Below are 26,428 nucleotides of genomic sequence, written 5' to 3' on the forward strand. Positions count from 1 at the left end.
GATTAGTGCAAGTGTGAAATTTCAAAAATGGTGACAATGACAGTGACAAAATGACGTCTGAGATGAATGACTGAATGGGTTTTCAATTTGTATGTTCCTCTCTTTTAGTGGAGGTGGTGTGGGATTTCTGTGGCCAGAACTTTAGAAATAACAAAAATCAATAATGGTTAAGTCCTCTTTAAATTGTCTTTTATTATTTATTCTGCTTTATATAAATGGGGGAAATTCCTTTGATGATGCCCAATTACATTGCAGCAACAGTTAAGAGTCTTATTTTCCTTTCGGCTGTTCCCTTTCAGGAGTCGCCACAGCGAATCATGTGCCTCCATCTAACCCTGTCCTCTGCATCCTCTTCTATCACACCAACTAACTTCATGTCCTCCCTCACTACATCCATAAATCTCCTCCTTGGTCTTCCTCTAGACCTCCTGCCTGGCAGCTCCAACCTCAGCATCCTTCTACCGATATATTCACAGTTTCTCCTCTGAACATGTCCAAACCACCTCAATCTGGCCTCTCTGACTTTATCTCCTAAACATCTAACATGAGCTGTCCTTCTGATGTCCTCATTCCTGATCCAGTCCATCCTTGTCACTCCCAAAGAGAACCTCAACATCTTAAGCTCTGCTACCTCCAGCTCCTCCTGTCTTTTCTTCAGTGCCACTGTCTCTAAGCCGAACAACATCGCTGGTCTCACTACCGTTTTAAACACCTTTCCTTTCATTCTTGCTGATACTATTTTATCACACAACACACCTGACACTTTTCTCCACCCTTTCCAACCTGCCTGCACTCGCCTCTTCACCTCTTTTCCACACTATCCGTTGCTCTGAACCGTTGACCCTAAGTACTTAGCAGCAACAGTTAAGAGTAAAGATGGGAATTAGGAAGCAGTCCCAAACTGTCCAATCCATCAGAATCAAATACTGTGTAGGTTTTAAAATTCTTATTAATGTTAATCCTGTTTTTCTGACAGTTGAATATTGCAAAAGCTCATCTGTCATGAACTCAAATGCTGCTGGGAACCTGCAACTTGGCAGAGACTGACAGCGTTCAGACTTAGAGCTGTGTTGATGCTGTAAACTTGTATAGACCTGCAGCGTTTTACACAGAAAGTTGATCAAACATAAGTAAAAAAGTCAATGAAGATTTAGAGCAATTAGCAGAAGTAATAATTGCATTGATATTAATAAAATGATAGGAATTCAGGTGTGACCTCAGTGTTTTTCCAACCTGATAACAATGTCTGTACTCTGATGCTAAAATGTATATTTGTAGATTCAAAATTACAGTCAACAGCCTCGTGTGTAAAAACACAAATTTGGATACAAACTGCAAAACGAATATGCTGTAACATTTACATAGTTTTTTTTAAAAAACTGTAAATATACAATTTAAAATGCACAGGACTCAGCTTCAAAAACTCACACAGAACTGCATTTGTTGTGCCTGCTTTATATGAAAAACTCAATCTGACAAAACTGGCACAACAAACAGTATCATTCCAAGGCTGTTTTCTTTATTGTACCATTTTCTCAAGCTGTAGTCTGATAAACGTCTTCGGGGGGACAATTCCGCCTTAGATGTTGCATGGCTCTGAGTGTTTTGTTGCTGGGTGGTTGCCATGCTGGGACAACTTCCCCTCTCCAGCATCTTTCACATGCCAGATCACCGTGGGCCAGTTCCTACAGCCACTGTGTGGAAAAATAAACTCTAGTGCAGCTAATGCTAATTAATTTGAACACACACAGACACGACTTATCTCTCTTTTCTTTTTGCCCTTTTGCTCTCCCTCTCACACACACACACACACACAGACACACACACACACATGCACATGCTGCCCACAGCTGTTCAGAGTGTGAACTAAAATGGAAGTGATGGGTTGTGGTTTCAGTGCTGTGCAAAACATCTCTGACTCACCAAGAGGAAAATGTGCAGGGACATGGACACTGTTTGTATCAGATACTGTCACTGTGCATGTTTGTGTGTGTGTGTGTGTGTGTGTGTGTTTGTGTGTGTGTGTGTGTGTGTGTGTGTGTGTGTGTGTGTGTGTGTGTGTGTGTGTGTGTGTGTGTGTGTGTGTGTGTGTGCGCGCATGGATTTGGGTTAAGGGTGGAGCATTTGGTTAGGATTTTTATTATGAGTGTCCTCACAACTGCATGTGTTTATGAAATGTAATTATGGTAAACTCAGAATCTGTGTGTAGGCTCCTATCATATGCCGCGGGCCAGCCGTGGGGACAGGCGGCTGTGTTGCTGTTCAGACATCTCTGTGTCAACTCGAGCACTCTAAAGGAAGGTAAGATGATGGGATGGGAGACAGATAGATGCATGTGTGAGAGAGTATAGTCATCTCTTTTTAATGTCTGCCTGTAAAACATAAAGCAGTGGTTAAAAGTGCAGCGATCTCTGGAGCCACAAAATGCATCATGTAACTTGCTTCTCAAGGGCGGTTGTATTTCCAAACACCTGTGAACATTATGTGTAAAATCCTATTTGGTTCCTCCTTAATTAAAACATCAAAATATCATCAGAAAGTCAGATGCTCAGATTTTTCTGAGAACTTTGGAAACACTTTGGACAACTTAAGCTGGTGCTAACATAACACCATGAATCAATTCCCTCTGCTCACCACATCGCCCTGTCCTTGCTCTGAGATTATTATTTGCACTTTGTGCTCCGTCACACTCTGCCCCCATGTGGTCATCATTATTATATTACAATAAATTTAAAGCTATAAATACCAATCAAGCAGAAATTGTTAAACTTCTATCAGAAAGGTGAACCTATAGCTAATTACCTCTGTGCAGCCTGGCTGTTCTGTCAAAGGAGGCGTCAACATTCCCACATTTTTATTAAAAATGTTTTTAAAAGGTGAATGCTGTAGAAAAGGTTGCAGCTTTAAACATACATAACATAAACAAAAACATAAACATAACATAAACATAATGCTACATAAACATATTTCTTCGAGAGCTTCAACAAGCTAATGGAGTATAAACTGATAGACTCTTTATTTTTTTAAATTAACATTTATGTTTTTAAGGAGGAAAACCAACGATCAACTTTTAAACAAACTAAGAAAAGAAATCTGGCAAAGCAGCATCATTCAGCACTCTCTGGGTCTTTGAACATTTTTGATGAATCCTGCTCCATGAAAAAAGTGACTGTGAGACTGTATCAACACACAGACAAAGCCACATGCCTCTCACATGCATATTTCCCACCATGCCTGAGGCTGAGCAGCATATGACAACAGGCAGAAGAGCTGACTTCGTCTTCAATGGGCCCCTCACACTCTTCTTCTTCTCAGTCTGTCTGTTTTCTCCTCTCACCACAGATCAATCTTTCACCAAGTGACTCACTTATGCAGTAGAGCTGACACCTCGTTGACACCTCTTGGACTCAGCCACTGATAGCTTAGATGCTAATAGGAAGAGTTGGGAGTCTGTGCTCTGATACTGACTGCAGAGGCCAACAAGCTAGATGCAGAAAAATGGCAGTTCATACTGTAAGTGGAAGGAGGTGGAAAAGTTACAGTGATTGAAACTTGAAAACACTGATTAGTTAATCTTCAGTCTGGTCAGAAAGCAGCATGCGACTGCTGCTCAGACAGAGAACTCAGGGAGTTTGCCAAATCAAAGGGATGTACAAGGAATTTGAACTGATTGATTGGTAGAGTGTAAAAGAACATCCAGTGTAGAAAAACATAATATTCATGGTTGAAATACTGCACAGGCCTATTAGGCACAGGCCCGGGGTCTCGAGAAGTCAAGGGGCTCAACTGGTACTAGCAAATTACTTTGTATATTTCTTGTTCAATATAGCTCAATTAAAATACACCAAATGACCACAAAGAGATGCACAATAACGATGATGTAAAATGATTTAAAAAATGAGAAACTAGGCACAATATTCTCTTAAATATGCAAGAAGTTGCCAAAATAACAAAACAGACACTCTACCAACTTCATATGTTAGACTAAGCCAGGATGTCAGAATAAATACCACTGTTTTCCGTCAGTGGTTCAGTCCATCTATGAACCCTTTACCTGGATTGTAAGTAACACTAATAATGATTTTAAAGTATAACACACACTGAACTTCTTTCTGAACTTAGACACTGGTGAACATTAAGTAATATTGAAGGATGCTGATCTCAGAGAGTGTTTGTTATACTCTCCCCTGATTAGTTATACTATGTCTTAAACATTTGAAGGGGATCACTGAGCCTCCTGTATAATTTTTTAAGAGTGTGCAGATCTCCGTGTGTGAGAATATGCGCCTGTCGTCAGTTTCTCAAGTACAAAAAACTAAGGTGCAACAGCATTGTTGTACTGTACTACACTAGTTGGTTATCTATTGAACTTCCATTTGTATCAATTATGTATGGACACACACACACACGCGCGTGCACGCGAGAAAAAAATACATGACTGTGTTTTGAAAAAACAATTTCTTTTTTTTTCTAGATTAAATTGTTGGTCTAAAAGATGTTTCTGCTGTTTTAGGAGAAAGCGAAGGAAGAAACAGCACATGTTTATTTTTTGGCATGAAACATGGTTACCAATATCGTCATCACATATAATTAGAAGTTTAGTGCAATTTAAATGCCAGTAGGCAGCAACATGCTGTAATCTAATGTGCAGCAGGCCAGCCTGCATAACAAGAGTGTCTGTTCTGTGTGTATGTAGTATGGGTGCCTTTTAGAAAGACAGAAGGAGAACAAGTAGAAAGGGACAGCGAGAACTCCCAGATCAGAGCCCATCCAATGGAACAGACACTTCATAAAAATGTTTTGACACCAACATCTGTTCGGCGAGCTGACGTCTTCCAGATCTCCTGCTGTCGCCTCTCTCACTTCACCGTCATCGGAGAGTTTCACTGCATCTGAAACACGGAGACTGAAGTGAAATCACACGGAACAAACTCGCTGTACCTGAAAATCTGTGACAGTGTCAGAACTGCTGTCCATCAAAGTGAGCCTGACAGTAATTTATACTATGCATGTGTCCATTCTTTGGACACACTGTCACAATGAAAATGATTCACTTTACTTATTTTCACCAACTTACAAAAAAAAAAGAGATAACCTCTGAAAATACCTTTGTAAAAGGGAAGGGATCTTTATTTTTCATGATTTATGAAGAATCTTTTCGGTCTTGATTTTCCAACTACAACATTCACAGTTATGTTTTGGCCTTAGGTTCTTACGTAAGCTGTTTTTTTTACTATGATCAGGTCTCTTACTTTGCATACAGTGAGTTAGAGTTTTTTTTTTTTAAACTGTTGCTTTTTGAGCATGCAGAGAAGAGCAGTAAAACAAGCTAAAGAATTCATGAAAGCTCCTTGGTCTAATGTTTTGGCTGTCTGTGCTGCTGCCTCACAGCTAGAATGTCCTGGGTTCAAATTTCAACCGGCTGCAGCATTTCTTTTTTTGCATGTTCTCCTCATGCTTGCGTTGGTTTCCTCCAGATACTGCGGTTTCCTCCCTCAGTCCAACAGGTGACTCTTAATTGCTTTAGTGTGAATGGTTGTTTCTCTAGATTAGCCCTTAGATGGACTAGCAACCTGTCCAGGGTGTAACACTCCTTCTGCTGACTGACAGCGGAGATATGCGTCAGGTCCCTGTGACTCTGAACAGGATAAACAGGGATTGATGTATGAATGTAGCAAAGTGGCTGTAGCTTATCAATAATGAATAGCTTTGAAAGTAGGGGGGTACAGTGGTTAGTATAGCTTTAGAATTAGCCATTAGGATTCATGGGCCATGGTGTAGCGAGGAAGCAGGTGACATGAACAGATAAAAACCAACAGTCTGCACAGGTTAATACAAGTTGAGCAGGTGAGTACAGGTGAGTCTTTTCCCTTCTTACGGACAATCGAGCGCAGCAGGGAGCAGGTGCAAATAAACGGTCTGAGTGAATGACTAACCAATTGCAACAGTGAGCACAGGGAAAATGCTATGAGAAAAAGGAATTGTGAAAACTGCCATAAAACACTGGAGAGCTGCTGAGTTCAGGTCTGCTGGCAGATATGATAGATGGTGAGTTGGGGGTTTAAATAGTGTGGCCTGATTACCTGAAATGTTTTAGGTGGGCAATTGGAGGCAAGGAAGGGAAAGGAGTGGCAGTGGGTGACCCAGCAAAGACGTGAAGCGACTGGGGGTTAAAGTGACTGGGCATGGAAAAGAAAAGACAGGAAACTGACAAAAGGGAGAACTGTGACTCAGAGGGAGCTACACAGGAACTAGTAATTCTCTGTGGATTTGTCAGTGACTCTTTCCCAATTTCCAACTTTCCCATCTGTTTCCCAACAGTCATATGAGAAAAAAACATGGATGGTAGTTTTACTGTTTTGGTATCTCAGCAGAAGATGAAATAATTTTAGTTTAAAAAAAATAATCAACATTCCATGAACATAACATATACTGGCTGTATCTACTGCATACCATATATTTCTGTTCTATAATATTACTTTATTATTTCATTGTACAGTATATCATACAGTACTGAAATAGAAAGACAAATATCCACGCTTTAAAGATTTGTCACATTTTAGTCCTCGTCACAGGAAGGAGAAACTTGCAATGATATAAAAATAATCCACTTTAACACCACACATTGGAAAAAGTCCAGTGTCGCCCTTTGCTTCTGTACTCAATTACTGTGCCTCCACTCTTTTCCTCTTTGTCTGTGTCACCGGTGGCTCCTACATACAGTACTGTATATTACATAAGGACCATTAGGTCATGCCATAGAAAACCTTCCAGACAGAGATGCAGACAGAGGGAGAAAACAAGTGAGAGTGTGAAAGTGGTGCGGTTCTGATGAATGTGTGTGTGAAGACAAGAGAAGCAGGAAGAAATATGTAAAATAAGTAAAATAATTTTTATTGAAGGGGTGAAATGGGTGGTGAAGCGAGGGATGTGTAAACTGAGGGATGGCAGGTGTTACAGTCACACCTCTGGATGACTAATCCCTCCTCCACCATTGCCAAATTAATCTGTTAAGGATGAGAGGCCTGGATGACTGACAGGTGGATGAATGCATACAGGAAAGGAAAGAGTAGTGAGTCATAAAACATTATATGTGATATACATATATATGTGTATACATATACATGTATATATATGTGTGTATGTATGTATGTATGTGTGTGTGTGTGTATATATATATATATATATATATATACCCCTATATATACCCCTACCCCCTATGTACCCCTAAGTTAACTATAGTTACAACTTAAATATTAACCTTTAACCACATTTTTACTCAAACTTTGAATTAGTTATTAGTATGTGTCCCCAAAGGAATGGGTATCTTCCCATATGACTAAACAGATTTATGTCCCCACAACATGAGTAACAGAAGGTTGCACTTACACACACATACACGCAGGCATGCACACACACACAAAAATCATAATGCACAGTTTCAATTGGCATTCAAAGACAAAGTCTTTTGGGACAGACAATAGCCTCACATGCATATATTTGGACTAGTAATAAGGGCACACAGCCCACCAATTAAGGAGAACTGGCCTGTGTGTATGTGTGTGTGTGTGTGTGTGTGTGTGTGTGTGTGTGTGTGTGTGTGTGTCTGGACCACTAATTCCAGCAGGGGTTGGAGACAGAACCCAGCGGAGTGGAACTGGCCCCATTCAGAACTGGTAATCCAATTCTGAAAGCTGTCTTTCTGGTGGAGAAGGGTCTGTGTGTGTATGTGTGTGTGTGTGTGTGTGTGTGTGTGTGCCCGTGTGTGTAAAAGCCCAGAATACTTCTTTAAAGTGAATGACCCCTCCTTTCCCCTCTTGTAACCATTCATTAGTTTTTTAATCTGTGCCTCCCTCTTTCGCGTGACAGGGCCGGCAGTTGAGAGCATCGCAACCACCAGCTCTCTGTCCTTCTGTTCAATAACCCAATAACCAAGTGCTTTTACCCAAGGCTCAGGTTTCATGCTCTCACTCTTTGGGACATGATAGATAAGAATACCCAAAAGAGAAAATAAGAGAATGATATCTGCAGTCAAAGAGTTCAAAGATCACATTTGTTGAAAATTGTTCCTAATCTCATGGTTGTCATCCTAGATTACAGCAAGTATTAATAACAGGGCAGTCATGCTACCTAGCACAGCCCAAAGTAAAACGTATTAAGATAAACGTCTGGGACTCGGCCCCTGAGTCTGCAGCATTTACTTTTCTGACTGTAAAAAGAAGGAAAACTGAATTAAATGAAAGAAGGAGGCTTTGTACTTTGGTGCATTATTGAAACTAGGCATCAGAAACCACGCTGCCTCCTCATTGGAAGATGCAATCTCTTTCACAGCCAGTCAGCTTTTGTTTTTAAACACAATGTGAATTATACATTTAAAAAATGCTAAAAAGCTGAGGTGAGATGCATAATTCACCTGTGTTTTGCCAAAGCGAGATGTGTCAGAAAAAAGGTGTGAGCAAAAAAGGGATGTATTTACACTTTGATCTTTACTGTCTGTGTCCTTTGAGGATTTTCTTTTACCAACACTGTGGTTTTTTTAATCGTTTTGAGTCTTCCATGATACCAGGAGTGAAATTCTGCCAGTGAAGACCTGAGGACGGAAGAGAGATCAGAGAGTGGGTGTGTGAAAGAAGAACAACAGCATAGAGAAGAAGAATGGGACAGAAAATGAAATTGTGTGGGGGAGAGAGAGACTGAAAGACTGAGAGGAAGAGAGACTGATTATGGCCGAGGTGAGGGGTCCCCTGTGAGGCCCACCAGGTCTTTGCAGGCTGCTGGAAGAATGGAGTGCTGCAACAGAGTGGCCGTTATCTTCTTTGTGAGCCCAGGAAACTGGAGATGCTCCTCTGCTCAGCTACTGAGTGACATGAACTGCTAGGAGAGAAAACACACACACGCACGCACACACACACACACACACACACACACACACACACACACACACACACACACACACACAAACTTCCAGACACATTAAAACACACTCTGTTAAAGATACACACATTCGTACAAATCTACCACCCACCACTTCCGCATATATACACACACAGACATCCTTGAAACCTCTAAATGGCTAAATATTTGCATACGCTGCTGCTCCAATTATCCTCCTGTCTCCCGCTCCTGCTCTTTTATCTGTGGGCGAAGACAGGTCTGTGTGAGGTTTAATGAAGAGCGAGACAGGCCCTGTCATCTCTCTCACACTGCCTGGAGTCTCTTTCTTATTACACTATTAAAGCAAAAAAAAAGGGAACACAAACGAAACGTCTTCTGTGAGGCAAAGTACAATGTACATACAGATGGTATATACTATAAAACCAAACATCATCATTAAAACACAGGTGATCTCCAGCTTTAATAGGATTCATCCTCTGTGCATTATGAGTTTGAGTAGAAATTTTCCAAATGGTTAATTAATTTGTTTTTGAGACATTTAAACCCATGCAGCTGCAGTATTGAAGCTAAAAATAAAAGCTGTTTTAAGGTTTCTATTGTGCTGAGAAAAAGTGCTGACGATTAAAATTTCAGTCAGACCTCAATTGGTCGGATCTGTGCTACAAATGAATAATTCAAAACCATTAAACCGAGTCATCTCATTAGGAAAGATGATTTTTTTCACACTTACTGCAACAGGTTAGATAACATAACAAAGATAACATTTAACATTTTAACTTCGCACAGAGCAGATTTCCTGTTATGTAACAACCATTATTACCTTCTGACATACATAACAAGAAAAACTATAACTTTGTCGGTGGTTTGCTTCCAGTGTTGTTAGCCTGCGAGTTGCTGAGAAGGAAAAGTTTTAGACACAGCGGGAATCCCTTGAAACTTCCTTCTTGGTGTTGCCTGACTCATTACCGTATTTCCCTGCTAAAAAGTCAAGAGCAGAGCAGCTGGAAACTAAAACTCAGTCAGCCTTTGCTTTACTAAAAAAAAGCCCTTAATTAGCCAAAAACTCGTAGAAAATGAATCCAATTTAGTGCCACAGACAGACTTGATTGTCACAGTATTAGCTTACAAAGTAACACTATGGGATTACAGCGTCTTTGTGATGGGCTTTAGTCGATTGAAAAACAAAAGTTATCTTCCGAACTTCGGTCTGTGCCATTTCCTATGCTCTTTGTAGCTCTGCACACCTACACACTCAGTTCTCTGCTGTGGTCTTGTTTTCTTTCTTGATTTTTGGAGCTAATGAATGTTGACGGGGGCGTTTCCACAATCGGCCAATAATAATAAGGGCACAAACCTGCACACACAAACCTGCACACTCACGAGATAAACCTAGAAAAACGTGAATGCATCATAAATTTCCCTATAGACAAGAAAAAAGAAACAAACATTGCCTCAGTCACGTCATGCATTGAAATGGAACATGGCAGAGAAACACATATGTACAATACTGTAGAGTCTGTCTTCAGGCAGGAAAACACACTGTTACTGTTCACTGCTTTCAAGTCACCATATGGATTCACTAACTTCATCAGTATGCTGAGGATCCTTCACAGCTTCAAGTCTCCAACACACACACGTTCCTCCAAACAGAAATAACTAAAAGAAGAAACCTGCCTTTCCTTGGGAGGTTTCCACTCTTTTCTTCTTCTCTTGGATATGGAGCGAGCTCCACGCTGCAGAGTAGCGTTTGTTTTATTTTAGATCACAGCTCCTGTGTGGGCTTGGGGTCAGAGATTGGTGCACTGCAGAGGGCAGTATGAGGCATGCTTTGAACTGTGGTCATGGGAGTCTCGGTAAACAACAGGGCCACAGGTGGGGGCTTCAGGTCAGTTCAGATGCTTGGAGCCGCTGCACTCCGTTAAAGACAGGAGTTATATTTTTTTATGTGCATTTCTGCACTGTGAGCCCATGAATCATTATGTTTTCATGCATGCAAGTGTGTGAATTCGAGAATCTAAATGTGTCTGACATACCTCCATCTAAAAGAGCGTACAGAACTCAGGATTTGTTTGCTGTAGGGGTGCGTGATGAGCAATTAGCACAGGGATCAAGAATACTTGGTAGCACATTTTCATGTATTCATCATCCTTCAGTTTCATGCCTATTATAATACAGCTTACAAGCTTAAAAGTGTCTTTAACACAAGAAGATTGGTGGCCCAAATTTGCGTTGTTATTTCTGGAGGAACATGTGTGTGTTGGAGACTTGAAGCTGTTAAGGATCCTCAGCATACTGATGAAGTTAGTGAATCAAACATTGCTGCATACACTGTGGCTCTTAACTAAGACTTTCAAGGTAAAACTAAATGGAGTTACAATTTGGTAACTAGAACATTTGGTTACTTAAAGTTTGTACATAAGGTCTTAAAGCCACTTTTGGCATAAGCAGAGGTATTACTTTTCATCTACATTCATCCAGGGTTTGAACTCTCTAGCTCTTCTTTCTAACAGCTCCACCACCATGTTGTCCCGTTAGCAGGCTCCTGAATGTGCATTAACAGAAAGCGTGTACATGAAAAAGATAATCAAAAAACATTTTAGAAGAGAAGCAAAAAGGAAAGTAATGTAAAATAGAGTGAACTCTGCTGAACCACTGCAAACTATAGCCAAGTTTTTGTCTCTCAAGTTCTTGCAGACATTGATACTATTATGCTGCTTGATGAATTTCCAGTTTTCCCAAATGCTGAAGCTTTGTTTAATGGTTTTAGGGCTTAGTAATCAACGTCTGCTTGGCTTTTAAATGGTTTTGCCTTCCAGATGTGTGTGTTTGGGGGGGGGTACATCTACACCTGGGTTATGTTGCAGACTCTGGCACCAGATAATAAATGGAAGCTGTTGCTGGTGTAATAGTAAATTGTACTTTTTGCAGACTTACTCCCTACAAATTATATTCACACTGCAAGATTCAGCACCTCTTGATTTATGTCCAATGTCTGCATTTAGTATCATCTGTAATCAAGAATGTTCCCAAACTTGAACTGGGTGTTTTGACCAAACCTTAGTTTTGATATTAACCATTACCATAATCTTAACAATACCATATGGCAAGGGCACTGCATAAAAAGCCTGAAGTTTTAAAATGTGGCGAGTAGTCGTGAAAAATGTTGTCACTGATATAGTTCAGTATTTTGCAGAATGGCAATAGAGTTGGGTTACCATACAGTGCTTGCTGTAGCAGTGGTCACTGTTGGGTGATGAGCCATCAGCCGGTTTTCTCTATGTCCTCCTCATTTGCATACACTTTGAAGGTAGCCATCTCCCACAGAGCTCCATGTGATGTTTAATTAATGCATTTGTGAATGTGCATGTATGTCCGTGTCCACAGTGAGTCAAGGCACACTCATGTCAATGCAGGGGTATTTCATGTTTATGCAGAGCTGATTTAGCCTCTCTCCTTTTCCCTCAGGCATGCCTCCACATCTCAATCACTACATAGAGAGGCAGGGTTTGGGGATTAGACCTGACCCTCTAAACCTTCACTGGGTAATTTGGACAAAATCAACAAAAGTTTATGTCAGTTGATGACGACTGGATATTTGTCCCATCCCTTGAGCTAAAACCCAGTCACAGTCCTGGTTGTTTGCTGCACGCGATCACAGGTGATAGTAGTCCACTCAACATGGACAACCTGGCTCATCTCAGAGCCTCTTGTCACATCATCATTTCATCTCTTCACAGCCTCTCTGATCATATCTGTATTATATGTGAAGAGAAACAAATATGAGGGTGTGACAATGAATTATTTTCAGGGTGTTAAAAAATTAAATAATGAAAAAAGTGTAGGTTTGAGGCGCAGACATCAAAACAAATCTTTTTCTTTAGGTTTAAAATCTTAGCTGAACTTTTATTGAGACGATGCAGTAATTGACCAGGGTTTTAAAGTACTGTACAGAAGAATTAGAAGATATATTTACACTGAAAAGTGAAATAATCATGTGCTCAAATGTAAGAAATATTATAGACAACATTTTGTGGGTAAAATGTGAATTTTCCTGTTTCACATCAGTCAGTGAAAAAACATTTTAAACATGGTGCCAGTCATAAATGTCCATATTGGTCATGGATTTTAATTATGGCTAAAATATCTCTCTATATCCTAGAAGCCATATTAGACTGTTCTATTCTACCAAAAGGAGTAGGTTTTGTCTTTTTATCTGACCTGTTCTGCCACATACCCCTTTCTATAAGCCACAATATTGCAAATTAAATGTAAGTAGGTAAAACCATGGTTGAGATAATTAAGATCATTAAGGATTAGTGCGTGATGATTGGTTACATTCTTTGGAGTACTGATGGATGTACTTCTATCACAACAATGTTCTCCAAGCTGTGTTTCTTTTAATAAACTAGTTCATCTTTTAACCAGGCATGGACTTTGTTCTTTTCTGTCCATCAGTTAACCTGAATAATTAGCACTTATATGCTAATTAAAGGTTTAGCTGCTACCTTTTGTCTTTGCCGCTAAACTTGTTTACTTAAAATGTACTTAGAACAAATGGTGGATTCTGTGTCAGTGGCACTTCTGAACTGAGCAGAGCGGTTATTCGGCGAGGGGATGAGCGCACATTATCAGGGATAAGCTGCTCTAACAGGCCACCCAGCCAGCCTCCTGCACTGCTGCATTGTTCCAACACTCTCTGACTCACAGAAAGCAAAAATACATTGAAACCTCTGTGCCACTGTGCCTCCTTGCTCTCCGTGACTCACAAAGCTGGACTACATTTAGTCTGCAACACCCGCCGCCAACACAGCCTGACAAAAGAGCTGGAGAGCTGCAGGCATCTTCCTGGTGGTGTTAAAGCTGAAATGTTAAGGCAGTGTATAAAAAGAGGGAAGCAGAAATAAAAAGTATTATGAAAGGACACATGACATTATGAAGAGACGTGTTAGGAATTTGACAAACAGCCAAACTGTAACACAAAATGATTAGAGGGAACTTTTATGTTCAATCAAATCAAATCTTTGCAAGGTGAAAACTTGAGTGATTAGGTGAAAGGAGATTTCACTTCTAATGCCCAGAGTATGTCAATTATGTTAAAAGAAAAATATTAAAAATTTAAAGGTGAGGGTAGTTTATTCAGTTAAGTTAAGTTGTCACTTTTATAAAGCTTTTATTTTAAGTTTAAACATATTAAACTCTAGTTCTATGGTTTTTTCCTGTGATTACAGGAAAAAGCTGTGCAGATGGAACACATTAATGGGGCGAAATGCATTTTCTTCTTGATAGATAGGTGCCATTTTAGCCCCAATCATAGCGCAATCAAAGCAAAGCACTTGAGCTTTGTGCTTAAGCTATGTCAATTCAGTGCCTGCAATTTACCCAGAGTTCCACTTGTGCACTTTCAAATAAATAATCCTATACATTGCTACACAGAGCAGCATGTGCACAGCACATGAATACATGGTTTTGGAATTAATGGAGTGCTTGGGTTTGAATTTCCCTGAGTGGATATTCCTCTGTGTGCTTGGTGCATTGTTAGTGTTTGAGGTCTCATTTTGGTTTTGTGTCATGAGGGAATTTGTTTGTTAGTGTTTGAAAGGCTCTTGTGTGCATATGTAACCTAACCTATTTATACATAAACAAGAGATTTAATGCATTTGATTGGATGGTGTGCAGTAACTAGCTGTGTGTGTGGGTGCGTGTGTGTCTCTGTTATTAGTGTCTGTAGCCGGATATCACGAATAACTAATCATTTTATTACTCACTTTTGTTCTCTATGGGACAAGGGGAAAAACCAACACTGATGAGCTTTGACCTCAGGAACACCTCTGAAAACCACAACACTCTGCATCCAGTGTGTTGTTTGTCACTGCATCCACAAATAAAAGGTCAAACTCCACAAGGTTTGAAAAAACAAACATAAGCGCAGAAGATTCTGAAAAAGCTGCCACATTTTCTGAGACCAAGCTCAGCAAACTGTCCTGTAGTCTGATGAGTCATAATGTTAATATTTCTTTTTAAAATCATGAACACTGTGTTCTCCATGCTAAAGAGAAAAGGGACCCTCTGACTCTTTATCAGAACGTAGTTCAAAATCCAGCATCTGTGATGGTGTGAGGGTGCATTATTGCAAACAGTATGGGCAACTTGCAGGCAAGACACCTTAAATGTGCCTGTTATCCAGACAGGGTCTTTCTCGGGGAAAAGATTGCTTTTTTCAGCAACACAATGCCAAACTACATTCTGTACAGTACGTATTATAACAACGTGGCTCAGCAGTAAAAGAGTTCAGGTACCACTTCTTTTTCTTTTGGCTGTTTCCTTTCAGGGGTTGACACAGCGTAAAAGAGTCCTGGTACTAAAAGCTGCTAAAATTGTGTACATTCAGTCCAGACCTGTTCCCCCACTAAAAACTTCTGGCACACATTGAGGCAAAAAATGGTAAAAACGAGGCTCCACACAGCTGAGCAAATAAGATTATTAAACAAGAAGGGGAAAAGGTTTGCTTTTAAAACTTTTCTTTCAGACCTGTTGTTGGCATCACATTTAAATTAAGCAAATATAATATAATCCGATCTATCAGTTGCGACATTTGATGTGTTGTCTTTGTACTATGATTTGCAAATCATTGCACTCACCTTTTACATATCGTCCCAACTTTCTTGGAAATGGGGTTTTGATTAAAACACCAACATGCAACATTTCCAGTGCAGCAGTGCTGACACAAAATGTATTTGCACCGAATGCAACTTTAAAACAAGGTCAGTTCCAGCAGAGTTAAAAATCTTTTACTTGTGTTTTGTGTCTGTATGTGTGTGTGTGTGTGTGTGTGTGGGTGTGTGTTTGTGTCTGTGTGTGTTTTACATGCATCTTGAAAACCTATATGCAGCTCTTTTTAAATCATAGTGGACACAAATACTGTGCCCTGTTCCCGTTATTACTGTATGTTGCACAGTTTTATCAGACAAGTATCTACAGCCATGCTGGTGGCTTTGTGAGGTTTTACTTGATTTTATTTGAATCAAGTAAATGATCATAACACCAACATGCTATTGTGTGTACTATAATGACCAAGCAGTTTGGTGTCTTGGCATGGGACCATTTGCCAATTAGCCCAAATCATAAAGTACCTCAGCTGAGGTTGACGGGAATGTTATTAGTTTTGCATGTATAAACAGAACAACATTTGCCCTGATGATGGCACTAGAGGAAATGTTAGGGGACCAACACCTGAAGGAGATCTAATGAGAATTTTTTATTTAACCTCTGACCCTATGGTTGGTAGGAAGCCACTCTACTGATGAGAAAAAAGGTTTATCCAGAGATATTTATATGTCTGGACAGTGGTGTGCTAAAGAGCCTCATCATTAGGACACACCAAAAAAAAAAAAAGAAATTAAACTTGTTAGCAAAAAAACTAGTACATTGTCTGCCTCCATCATGTGCTCATTATATTATTATTACTACATTACTGCAGTTATGATAATGAGGCATATGATTAATCATCGTTATATGAAAGATTACAGCACCAGAGAGAAATGCTACAAAGATGTGAGAAGAAAGACAAAAATGTGCCGAGACAGGCAGTCTAGAGGGCCGCCTCACAGCAGGCGCCGCCATGGCAACAGCAGGTCATAATGACAGAGAACCAGAGCGGACACAGCATCGTGATTGCTTCAATCACAGTCATATCAAACACACTGCTTAGCATTTTGTTTTTGTCCCTGTGAAAAGCAATTTGTTCTATCATTTAGGCAGGCGTGCTGGATGTAGGTAATCTCACACGACTGATTGCAGGCTGAAATGTCTGGTTTGAGTCTTCGGGGAAATAGAAACCGTTTAGCATCAGAATCTTAATTGAGCAACTGCTGTTGTGTGTTATGCATTGCTGCTGATGAAGTGTGTGTGTGTGCATTGCGCTAATATTCTAAATAATTTAAGTCAGTGCTTATCTGAATATATCTGCATTGAAGAGAGAAATTGCAAAAACAAAGACAAGTTCAGTCACAGATGAATTGAAGCCATTCAAACTTTATTCATTACCATCCATCATAACAAAGCTTTGGGGCCCCTAGCTCTGATTGTCGCTAGCCATTTGTTTTGAGCCCCAGTCAACCACCCAAACACTCCCACTCAATCACAAAAATGAAAAATAAAAAGATAGAGAATATCCCCATATTTCTCAGTTCACAGATAAATTCATTACAGAGGATAGAAATAATTAATTGAGGAAAATGTGGTCAGAGAACTATGTGAGTTGTTTTCACCCAGTGACAAGGAAAAGTTTCTTTTCATTATTTCCCTGCAATGTAGGGTATCAGCAGCCAAAGAACCACTGACACCATAAGATAGAAGTCCAGTTTTATTAATTAGTAAAAGAAAAACAAACCAAAAAAAAAAGCTTTGCAATATCACTTTAAAAGAGAAGAATGGACAGCCAATGTGAAGATTTTAGTGTAACGTTTTTACAGCCCATCTGGCATTTGCAAAAAAAGAATAGTCAACACTTATGACAGCATGACCATTACTGAGTCTCTCACAAGAAGAAGAAAAGCCGGGCGACCAACTCCCACAATCAAACGAGCACTTAGAGAAACTCGCAGCCAGGGAAAATGTATCATAAATGAACAGTAGAGGGGAAATAAAAACATTTTCTTCAGCTGGCTTCCAGTCAGACATGTGAAAAATAGTATTTGCAAATACTGTTTTGATTTTGTCTATTTGCCTACAATAGGATGCATGTGAGCAGTTTATTACTGTATACTGTATATACGGGAACAGACAGAAGCTGAAAACATCATAACTATGTTCAGTAAACATCGGGGGAAAGATGATTAATCAAGTTTGTCTTTGTAAAATAAATAAATAACACATTAAAAAACAATCATGAAAAACACATTTTATGAAAATGAAACACAACTCTATATAGGTTTTGTGTGACTGACCAAGCATCAGTCAGTTTCACACATAGCTCTACCCTGTGTGTCCTGCTATGGCTGCAAATTACATAATTAGAGTTAGAATGAAATAAAAGTAAGATAGGTTAGGAAACAGTGTAGGATTAATCACAATTTATAATTTGTTATTATATATTAGACTTTAAGTAATGTTTATTTCATATTCTAATATTAGTGTACTAAGGAGACACTTTTGGCCTGTACACGTTTCACAGTTACGTCGTTTAATTGGATGTTAAGTTAATCCCACATAAATCCCCCAGCTACTGGATATACTTTGCTTTACAAGTACATTAAATGTACTGTATGTTCATTCACAGCTGAAAATAGTTCCCGTTTAGGAGGTTACTGAGTTCTTTATTTTATGAAAGTGTATATTTGCGACTCGTTTTTGAAGATTTATGTGCTCAGTAGGAGTCTCTTGAGTTCCACAGACACAGTGGAGTTGGCAGACAGACTTAGACATTGTTAGTTTTTGGATTTCTTGACAATACAAAAAATAAAATACTTAAAAACACAAGCTTTATCTTTAAAGTGTCTTGTTTTTTCAGTATATATAACTTAAAGAACTATTACACATATGTCACCACATTTCAAATGTCAGTAAAATAAATACATCTCACTCCCCAGTAAGCTCAGTTAAGCACAGTCTGAATTTAAATTCCATAAAACTGCATATCATCTGTCTGTTTTCCACCTGCTCCACTTCCTATTCCTGTTGGAGCAGCAGCGGTTTGTGTGTTTTTCATTACTGTAACCTACAGTGCGACAGACTCCAACCACAAAAGCATCCTGTGGTTGAGCACTTAAGCACTGCTGAATGAAAGATTCATTTTAAAGCGACAACACTTGTTTCAATGTGCGGTTTTCAGAAGTGGTCTTTGTAGTGCTGCATTATGCATAACATGTATCGAATGAATATTTTAAACCACTGCCACATGCCTTCCTCCATCTGTGTTGCCTGAAGTGGTCCGTGGACCTTATGATGGTCCACACACTTGATGGCATAGTCTTTATCCAGTGAATCATGAGAAATAGTTAAAAATACAATAACAGGACTCTTCAAGCCCAAATAATAAATAATACATAGTTTTAATAAATCTAACACAATTACCTCTGTTGCCATGCCAACTTGGCTGGCCATGGGAAAAAAATGCAACATGAAGAGAGTCACTCACACGCACACACACATACATATGCACACAGATGTCCTTCCTCTGTCCCACAGTTACTTAGCAGTACCCTGCTGACCACTGGAGGAATCAAAGAACATGAATGACACATTAAATATGAGCAGAATGCATCAGAAATGGATCACCGCTGAGATAAGTGATGACATTTTAAATTCACCGCCAACTCAACCAGCCCACCAGCCTTGCAAAGCCTAAGCATCCTAAGCGTCATCGGCCTCGCTTTGTTCCGCTTCCGATTCAAAATGAGCAGCCTTTGCTTGGTCCAGCATGTCCTTATTGAAAATGTACGGCCTTGTAACGCGAAGATGAGCCATAGGACGGCCGTGAGAGGAGACAATCAAATATTCACACACTGTGACTCACAGCCTTCAAGTCTTTGTCCTGTTAAATTGTTTCACCTTAGGGTTTGTGCCAGCTTGTGTGGTGTAACATAGTTGCTGGTAGGTTATTAAATCCACGCCTTCATAGAACACGGCGTAGGTGTGGAGATCTTATTGCAACAATGTCCAAGATTAAAAATAGAAACTCACATCCAAAAACTTAGCCTTCAATGACTACAACGTGCGATGTGATCTCAGCTAGCGGCCACTACAATCACAGGGGTGAAGAGAGTAGGATGTTGTGGCTGCTCTGTGGATGGAGACTCTGACTGGAGGTTAGCAGTAGGAATGGGAGGATGGGGACTTTTGTCTGTTTCTCTGTGAGTCATAGCAATAATGGATGGTCAAATTAAGTTTCTGGAGTTTGTGGGCATCTCTCTGAATAATGTCTCTCTATTTCTCTACCTTTCTGGCTTTTTAACCCATCATTGCTTTAGTTGTGGAGTTTGTAAGAGAAGAAGAAGAGAAGAGTTGTTAATTGTGCTGTAATATTAATGGTATGGTGATCTCAATGTCTGTCTGGCCTCTTAGGAGACTCTTTGCAGTCCCGACAGTTGATCCTTTTATGTCATTATGGCTGGCTCAAGGACTTTAAGTGGCATATGTTAGGGAGAGAGGCTAAAAGAGCTCAAGAAACACAGAGTGAAAGCAAGCAAGTAACATGATACCATACCAGTATGATGCACACAAAGCCCACTCTGTACCTCACAATAGGCCCAATATCGCCACTTCCCTATTGAGACCTGGTTGCACATTGCAGATTTGCTTCAAAGAGCCACTTTTGCCTAAAACCCTCTGCTATCCGCTGTTATGAGGCGTACAGAGGCGTGCAACTGAGCAGGGTTCGAGTGTCGATTTCTCCCCCCACTGTGTCTGCAAACACTGTCTCACAGACCAGTGAGAGGAGAGATTCAAGCTCAAGTCCAAATAAGTCTTTTCCCTCTTTGTTCCTAAATTATTTTTACCACCAAGTCTATTTGTAAGGGACAGGAGATTGTTGGACCCCCCCCCCCAGCTGTGTTGTATCATGGGTCAGGATGGATGGAACAATGCAGTTTGTTGGGCTTTCACATTATATTCATGTCTTTATTTTCCACTCTATGATGTGTGGGTCTGTGAGGATTTGGACTCTAACTTTGCCTTCTGATCTTGAGTTCCTGTGGGCTTTGAGGTGGTGGTGGACCCTGTTCCTGAGGCAGGACCTGGGACTACATGCAGTGGTTGAATGTGATGCACTTGAGGATGTCGAGGCAGGAGTGAGTGTACGGGCTGCTGGACTGGATGTGACTGCTGTGGTGGTCGGAGCTGGAAGCCTCGACGGTAGCGCAGTGACTGGGAACGTAGGAGAACCCGTGTGTACTGGACCTCTGGCATGATGAGCTTGAGGCAGAGCTCCTGGGCTTGGCTCAAGAACCCATGGCTAAGATTTATTGGAAGGTCATAGCCCACTATATCCACTTTTCCACTAGGCTGCCACGGGCGAAGATCCTTGTTTTTGATCTGTGCAGCTGAGCGGAGGAGCGGCATCCGGCCACCAAAGCATCGTTTCATTAGCCTCTCCTGGGCTTGTCGGAGGAGTCGTACCTCCCTGGCCACACAGGCTGGACCCAGGACGGACAACTGGCGCCACAGCGAGGCATTGAAGTGGTCATAGAGGCGCGCATCTAAAGAATTCCATGCACGGATCTTTGCAGGAAGGCCTGGTGTCAGGCTTCGCTTGGAGCTTGGTGTCCGCATGTTGAGCTTAACATAAAGAATGTCATCCAAATCCCAGGAGAGGAGATGGCGAAGGAGAACCAGCGACTCGTCAAAGTACTCAGCAATCATCACCAGTGAGAAAACTTGCTCCACTTCTGCAACAAAGGCCCGTGCATATGCAACATCTGTTGCTGGGCGATCCTTGTCTCCACCCAAGTCGAAGATTAAAGTGTTGCGTGCATACATGGAGTCTTTTTCGTCTGGCCGGTAGTATCTCCAGGGCTCCGCCAAGAAAGCCTCCAGGGAGCCATTGGGGACCCTCTTGAAGCTCTGACAGTACTGGTTGTAGTAACTGAACAGAGATTCAAACATGGAACTGGGCTCTCGCAGTATTGTGATATAGATTGCATCATTTGGCATCAGGCGTTGCAGCTCCGCCTTGTTGAAGCGCATGTGGCTTGTGATTATGTTGGGCGGCAGCGTGTGCGGATGGACAAAGTGAGAGGTGAAGGAGCGTGGGTAGCAGAACTGGTGGCTGCAGGCCTGCACAGGCAATGCCACTGTCAGATTGTTGCGTTCTGCAAAGCGAAAGAGCAGGTTCTGCATGGTGGTGCTGGCTGTTTTGTGGGTCTTAAGGAAGGCCACATTGGTGTGCTTAGGTTTTAAGCCTGGGGCAGGGTGAGAACGAGGGGCAGGACAACCAAGGTGGAAGGCCTCCATGGTCCTGGAGGAAAAAAAATTTTAATATAGTAATTTATTTGTAACTTCATAAAAAGAAAAAACTATTTCAAATACTGAACAGATAATGAAGGTGGTTGAAATTTGAACCAGGACAGATGCAGCATATAGCAACAGGAGACAAAGAAAGCAAATGTTTAAGTAAGATGAAGCTAATGTTATGAGCAGATGGTAACAGATGTGTCTGCATTCTTTGTATAGCATAGCTTAACCCTATATGTGATACACCCGTATTATCATTTCTTGGCTCTCAGTGGAATCCCAGTGTGGTGATATACCCTGTAGACCTTCACAAGGCTAGGATATCCAAATTATTAATTCCAATACTTTTGAACTTAGAAGAGTTTATTCTGGCACGCAACATTAGTTTGATTTTGAGTTTGTGATTTACACTACTTTCCTTTCTGTGATGTGTTTGCTGCTAAAAAATTTATATATTTTCATTAAATAATTACAACCATTTCAGCAGTATGTTCCAAACTGCTATGTATGGACAATAGCCACATTTAGACAAATGTGGTATGATGTTGAAAATGTATCGCAATCAGAATATTTCAAATAAGTGAGTAAAAGTTAAACTTAATTCTTTGAATCTTTTCTTTCTCAATAAGACAACAAATTATGCATCCGGAGTATTAGCCAAAGATGAATATTCATGATAGACCATGAAAAATTAGACAAATATAAAGTCACAGAAAAGAGCAATTACATGTAGCACGGATTGCATACACAATGAATAGTTTACACTATTACAGTTTGGCATTTCCCAGTGGACAGAAGAGAAAAGGTGTGGAAGCAATATGAGAAATGTGGAGTGGCAAAGGGAAGAGAAAAAATTAAAGAGAGAAAAGACTTGAATAAATAAAAGGTAGCATAAGCAACACGCTAAGATTAAAACAGTATGAGAACAGAATACAGAGCTGTCGAAGCGCTACAATCCCTCCACTTTTATAATTGGTTGAATAACTTGGCAGTGCATCAATTCTGAAACTTTCCATTTTTGAGTATTATAATAAGCCAGTCCCTCTATTAATTTGGCTTTAAAAGAAAAAGACTTCAGTGGTCTGATTTTTCAACATAATTATCACCATATGGGCCTACAGAGATACAGAGGGTATATATCACAAGTATATCGTGAGTGTTTGCATTTGCGTGGGCATGTTTCAATCACTCACCAGCTCAAGTGGCCCCCATGGTGCAGGAGGAGACTGACAGTACTGATAGCTACAAAGACCAGGAATATCTTCTTCTGCGACATCTTTCTTCACTTCACTGGGACTGTGGGAGGCAGAGAAGCAGAGCAGAGTTGGGTGAATAAGCAAGGAGAGGGGAAGCAGGAAAGCACGAGAACGAGGGCAGGTGGAAGTGTAATGGGAAAGCACAAATGAGGATGTGGTAGAGGGAGGGTGAAGGTGAAAATGGGCGACTAGGAGTTAGGGAAGAGGAGAAAATGAGAGGGAGGTTCAGAGGTTGCAAAGATGAATGGAGGTAGAAGTGAGAAGCGAAAGGACAGAAAGTAACGAGACAAGAGAGAATGTGATGGACAGTGAGAGATTTATTTTGCAAATAATTGCAGGGATCCATTAGCGGTAGAGTGTAGTGTAGCTTGGCTTTTGTCACTATGTAATAATGCGATGAATGATACTTTCATCACCTTGCACAGCTGCAAGAGTCACCGTCACTGAAACACCCTTTTATAATGTCTTGGCTCAAACCCTGGGCAGATGGCCCCGTACATTAGGTCTCATCAGTAATGAGGGACATGCATATGTGAAAAACAAACAGTGCTTCACAGTGAGAGTGCACCGTGTCACTTGACCCATGCCGCTAAAATGCTACGGCAGCAATGAAACCTGGGAAAGAGTCCAGGACTCTCTCGCCGGCATCTCACTTGTATGACAATGGCCAGCGTCTCTCTTCTTGATTACACTGTTCTTTTATCATCCAAAGACATGCCAACGGACAAGCATCCTGCCACTCGTAGCAAGTGTATTTTAAACTGTATAACATTTGGTAAATGCTTTTATCGAAATCATAGTAGAGTGTGGCGTATTGAGTGCATCAGTTTCATCCATGAACATCCCCAGGGGGAAACTACTAGTCGTAGTGTTACTGCCATCCACTTAAGTAAACAGGATCATTAAGACTTTGCTGCACAGATATACATTTTAGTAAAGGAGTAAAACATTTTTCAATTTGGCCAAACGTACTCTGATATTTTTAATGAAATTCATGTTATCTGCTTTTTAATTAAAAGTGAACTGTATGTCTTTTTTTAAGGTGCCAGCATTCATGTTTTGGTCATTTGACCTGTCATTTTGTCTATAAAATGTCCAAAATCATAAGAGTCATAAAGTGACTTCACCCTTCTATATAAAATACAAAACTCATGAATAGGAATGAAACCAAATTCATGTGCAAATTAAGAAACTGTGATGGAGAGAATGCCTAAGATCAAGAAAAGTTTTAATATACTTCCCAAATAGTAAGTTAGCAGTCAGTGAAGGACTGACAGCTGACCTTATGCCGAGTTGGAGGCCGAGTTATAGAAGATTAAGAGAGAAATGTGAATAGTGACATTCATTTTTTTTTTTTTTTGAAGTTCTTGAACAGCTGGGACTGTGCTGCTTCAGCGGCTGTGCTCATAATGTGCGTGAACACACGTGCAGGCACATACACAAATGCACAAAAAGCACTAATCCTGCTCGGATGGTAAACAAGCACTGATGCCCTCACAGTAATTGATGCACAGACTATTGTAGACACACGGTTTGATACGTTCTTGGCCTATTAATGCTGAGTCCAAGTCATATCCGTGACTGGATTTTGCCGTTTTACTTTTTTAAAAGTTTTCTTTAATAAAATGAAAGTCAGTTGAGTATTGTGTTTTTCGATGCACTCATTCAGCTGCACACATTACTAGCTTTCCAGTGCAACCAGAGTCATTAAGTGCCTTGCTTCAGGGCACCTTGACAGATGTTGTGGGAAGGGAGGTCATTACTTATTCATAACTCCAATGTACTCAGCCATTCTAGGACTTATTCAAACCCAAATCTGTAGTCTACAGCTGACCCGTTCTTTAGATTTTCCTTCACAGGGGCCACACACACAAACAAGGGTAAAGTCTCTCCAGCTGCACTGGAGTGCAATTCATTATTATTATGATGATTATCAATTTATCTGCTGATAATCTTCTGATTCCTTTGGTGGCAATAACTACAGGAGATTGTGAAAAAAAAGAAAAATTTCAGAACAAAAAAAAGCCAAGCAAGCCGAAACCTGACTTTTCTGCTTCTTAAATAGAAAAGATTACAAGAATCACCTCACGCATAAGTCCATTTTTTCCTCAGGCGTAACTAATGGTTTATATGTTGGTAATTTATTAACTTGTACTGTAGAGGTGATCTTACTCGAATCTGACGCTCCTGACACTTCAGCACATATTTCACTCAGAAAAGAGCCATGCAAAATAAATAGCTGGTGCAGTGTTGCTTTTGCATACAATAACATACAATAGCACACAAACATCATGACTACTCTTCTATGGTTTTCTCTCTTCTTTCTTCTGGTGCCAGAGGTTACCAACACTTAAAACACCGTAGGCGATCAGTCTTTACCACTGTCTCAACTTATATGGAAGCTTAGAAAAAAATCCCCCGTATGTTGCTTGTACTATTAAGCTCTTCCATATATTTTCAAACCGCCATTGCGTTTACACAACTGGTTAGGAAAAGAGCGAACGAATGGAGTGCTTCACCATCTTCAGCCCTAATTGTTTGCCAATTTAAGGCCTTTTTCATGTAAGCCACTGATATCTTATAATCATTGCCAAAATGCTCCTTTAAAAGCCACCTGGCCTTTTGATATCCTTGGCTTGGTTCAATATGGAAGCAACTTTGCACCATCTCCCTGGGTTTCCCAATTGTGTTTGGCTCCAACAGGTAGCGTTGATCACTGTCATCCCCCACTCTATTCTCCACCGCGTGCTCAAAAGCTTTGATCTAGACACCATAGTCTAGAGGGTCTCCACTAAAAGTAGGAATTACTTGAGGAGATTGAGCATAAAACCTGTGATGTTTATCTGGAATTTCGGTAAAGTCGTTTTGACACTGAGCATCCTTAAACAACACGTGTCGACCCCTTTGATTCTGGAAGTTAGCTAACAACCTTTGCTTGAGTATCACAGCAGCGAGCCCATACTTCACTCTGGAGATCATTGTTAGACAAACACGGAACATTTATTGTACTTGCTTCTCAACTTAGCCGATGACAGATCAATTGTACATACAACTTTAAGCACAGTAATCTCACAAGGGCATTCACTAGCAGTTTCATCAAACAAGTTTCTCAAGTACAAGTATGTCTCACACACTCGGTAAGAAACTGTGTGCCTCTAGAGCGACACACAGAACCTTTTTTTTCCACCTTGTTGCAGTCCACACCTCCTCGTAGTCAATTCCTCTGCAGCAGTTACTGTGTCACGTCTGCTCCCTTCAGTAGCTGAGCCGAACTCTCTTGATTTCTTTTAATCAGTTCCTTTGCTCCAGCTACCGTGTCACGTCTGCTC

General features: G+C 40.5%; 1 protein-coding gene across 3 annotated transcripts in view; it reads right to left on the reverse strand.

Annotated features, from left to right (window-relative positions):
* Positions 1-16,899: 16,899 nt before the first annotated feature.
* Positions 16,900-26,428, reverse strand: part of gal3st3 (galactose-3-O-sulfotransferase 3) — a 31,410-nt gene continuing 21,881 nt past the window's right edge. For all 3 annotated transcript variants that reach the window (XM_067524821.1, XM_067524822.1, XM_067524820.1), the window contains 2 exons: positions 23,037-23,139; positions 16,900-21,847 (listed from right to left, as the gene is read on the reverse strand). In XM_067524821.1, coding sequence (XP_067380922.1) covers positions 20,524-21,847; positions 23,037-23,119 — 1,407 coding nt within the window. In that variant the 5' untranslated portion in view covers positions 23,120-23,139 and the 3' untranslated portion in view covers positions 16,900-20,523. The remainder of the gene's footprint in view (positions 21,848-23,036; positions 23,140-26,428) is intronic.

Source organism: Channa argus, chromosome 12 (genome assembly GCF_033026475.1).
Source record: "Channa argus isolate prfri chromosome 12, Channa argus male v1.0, whole genome shotgun sequence".
NCBI lineage: Eukaryota > Metazoa > Chordata > Actinopteri > Anabantiformes > Channidae > Channa > Channa argus.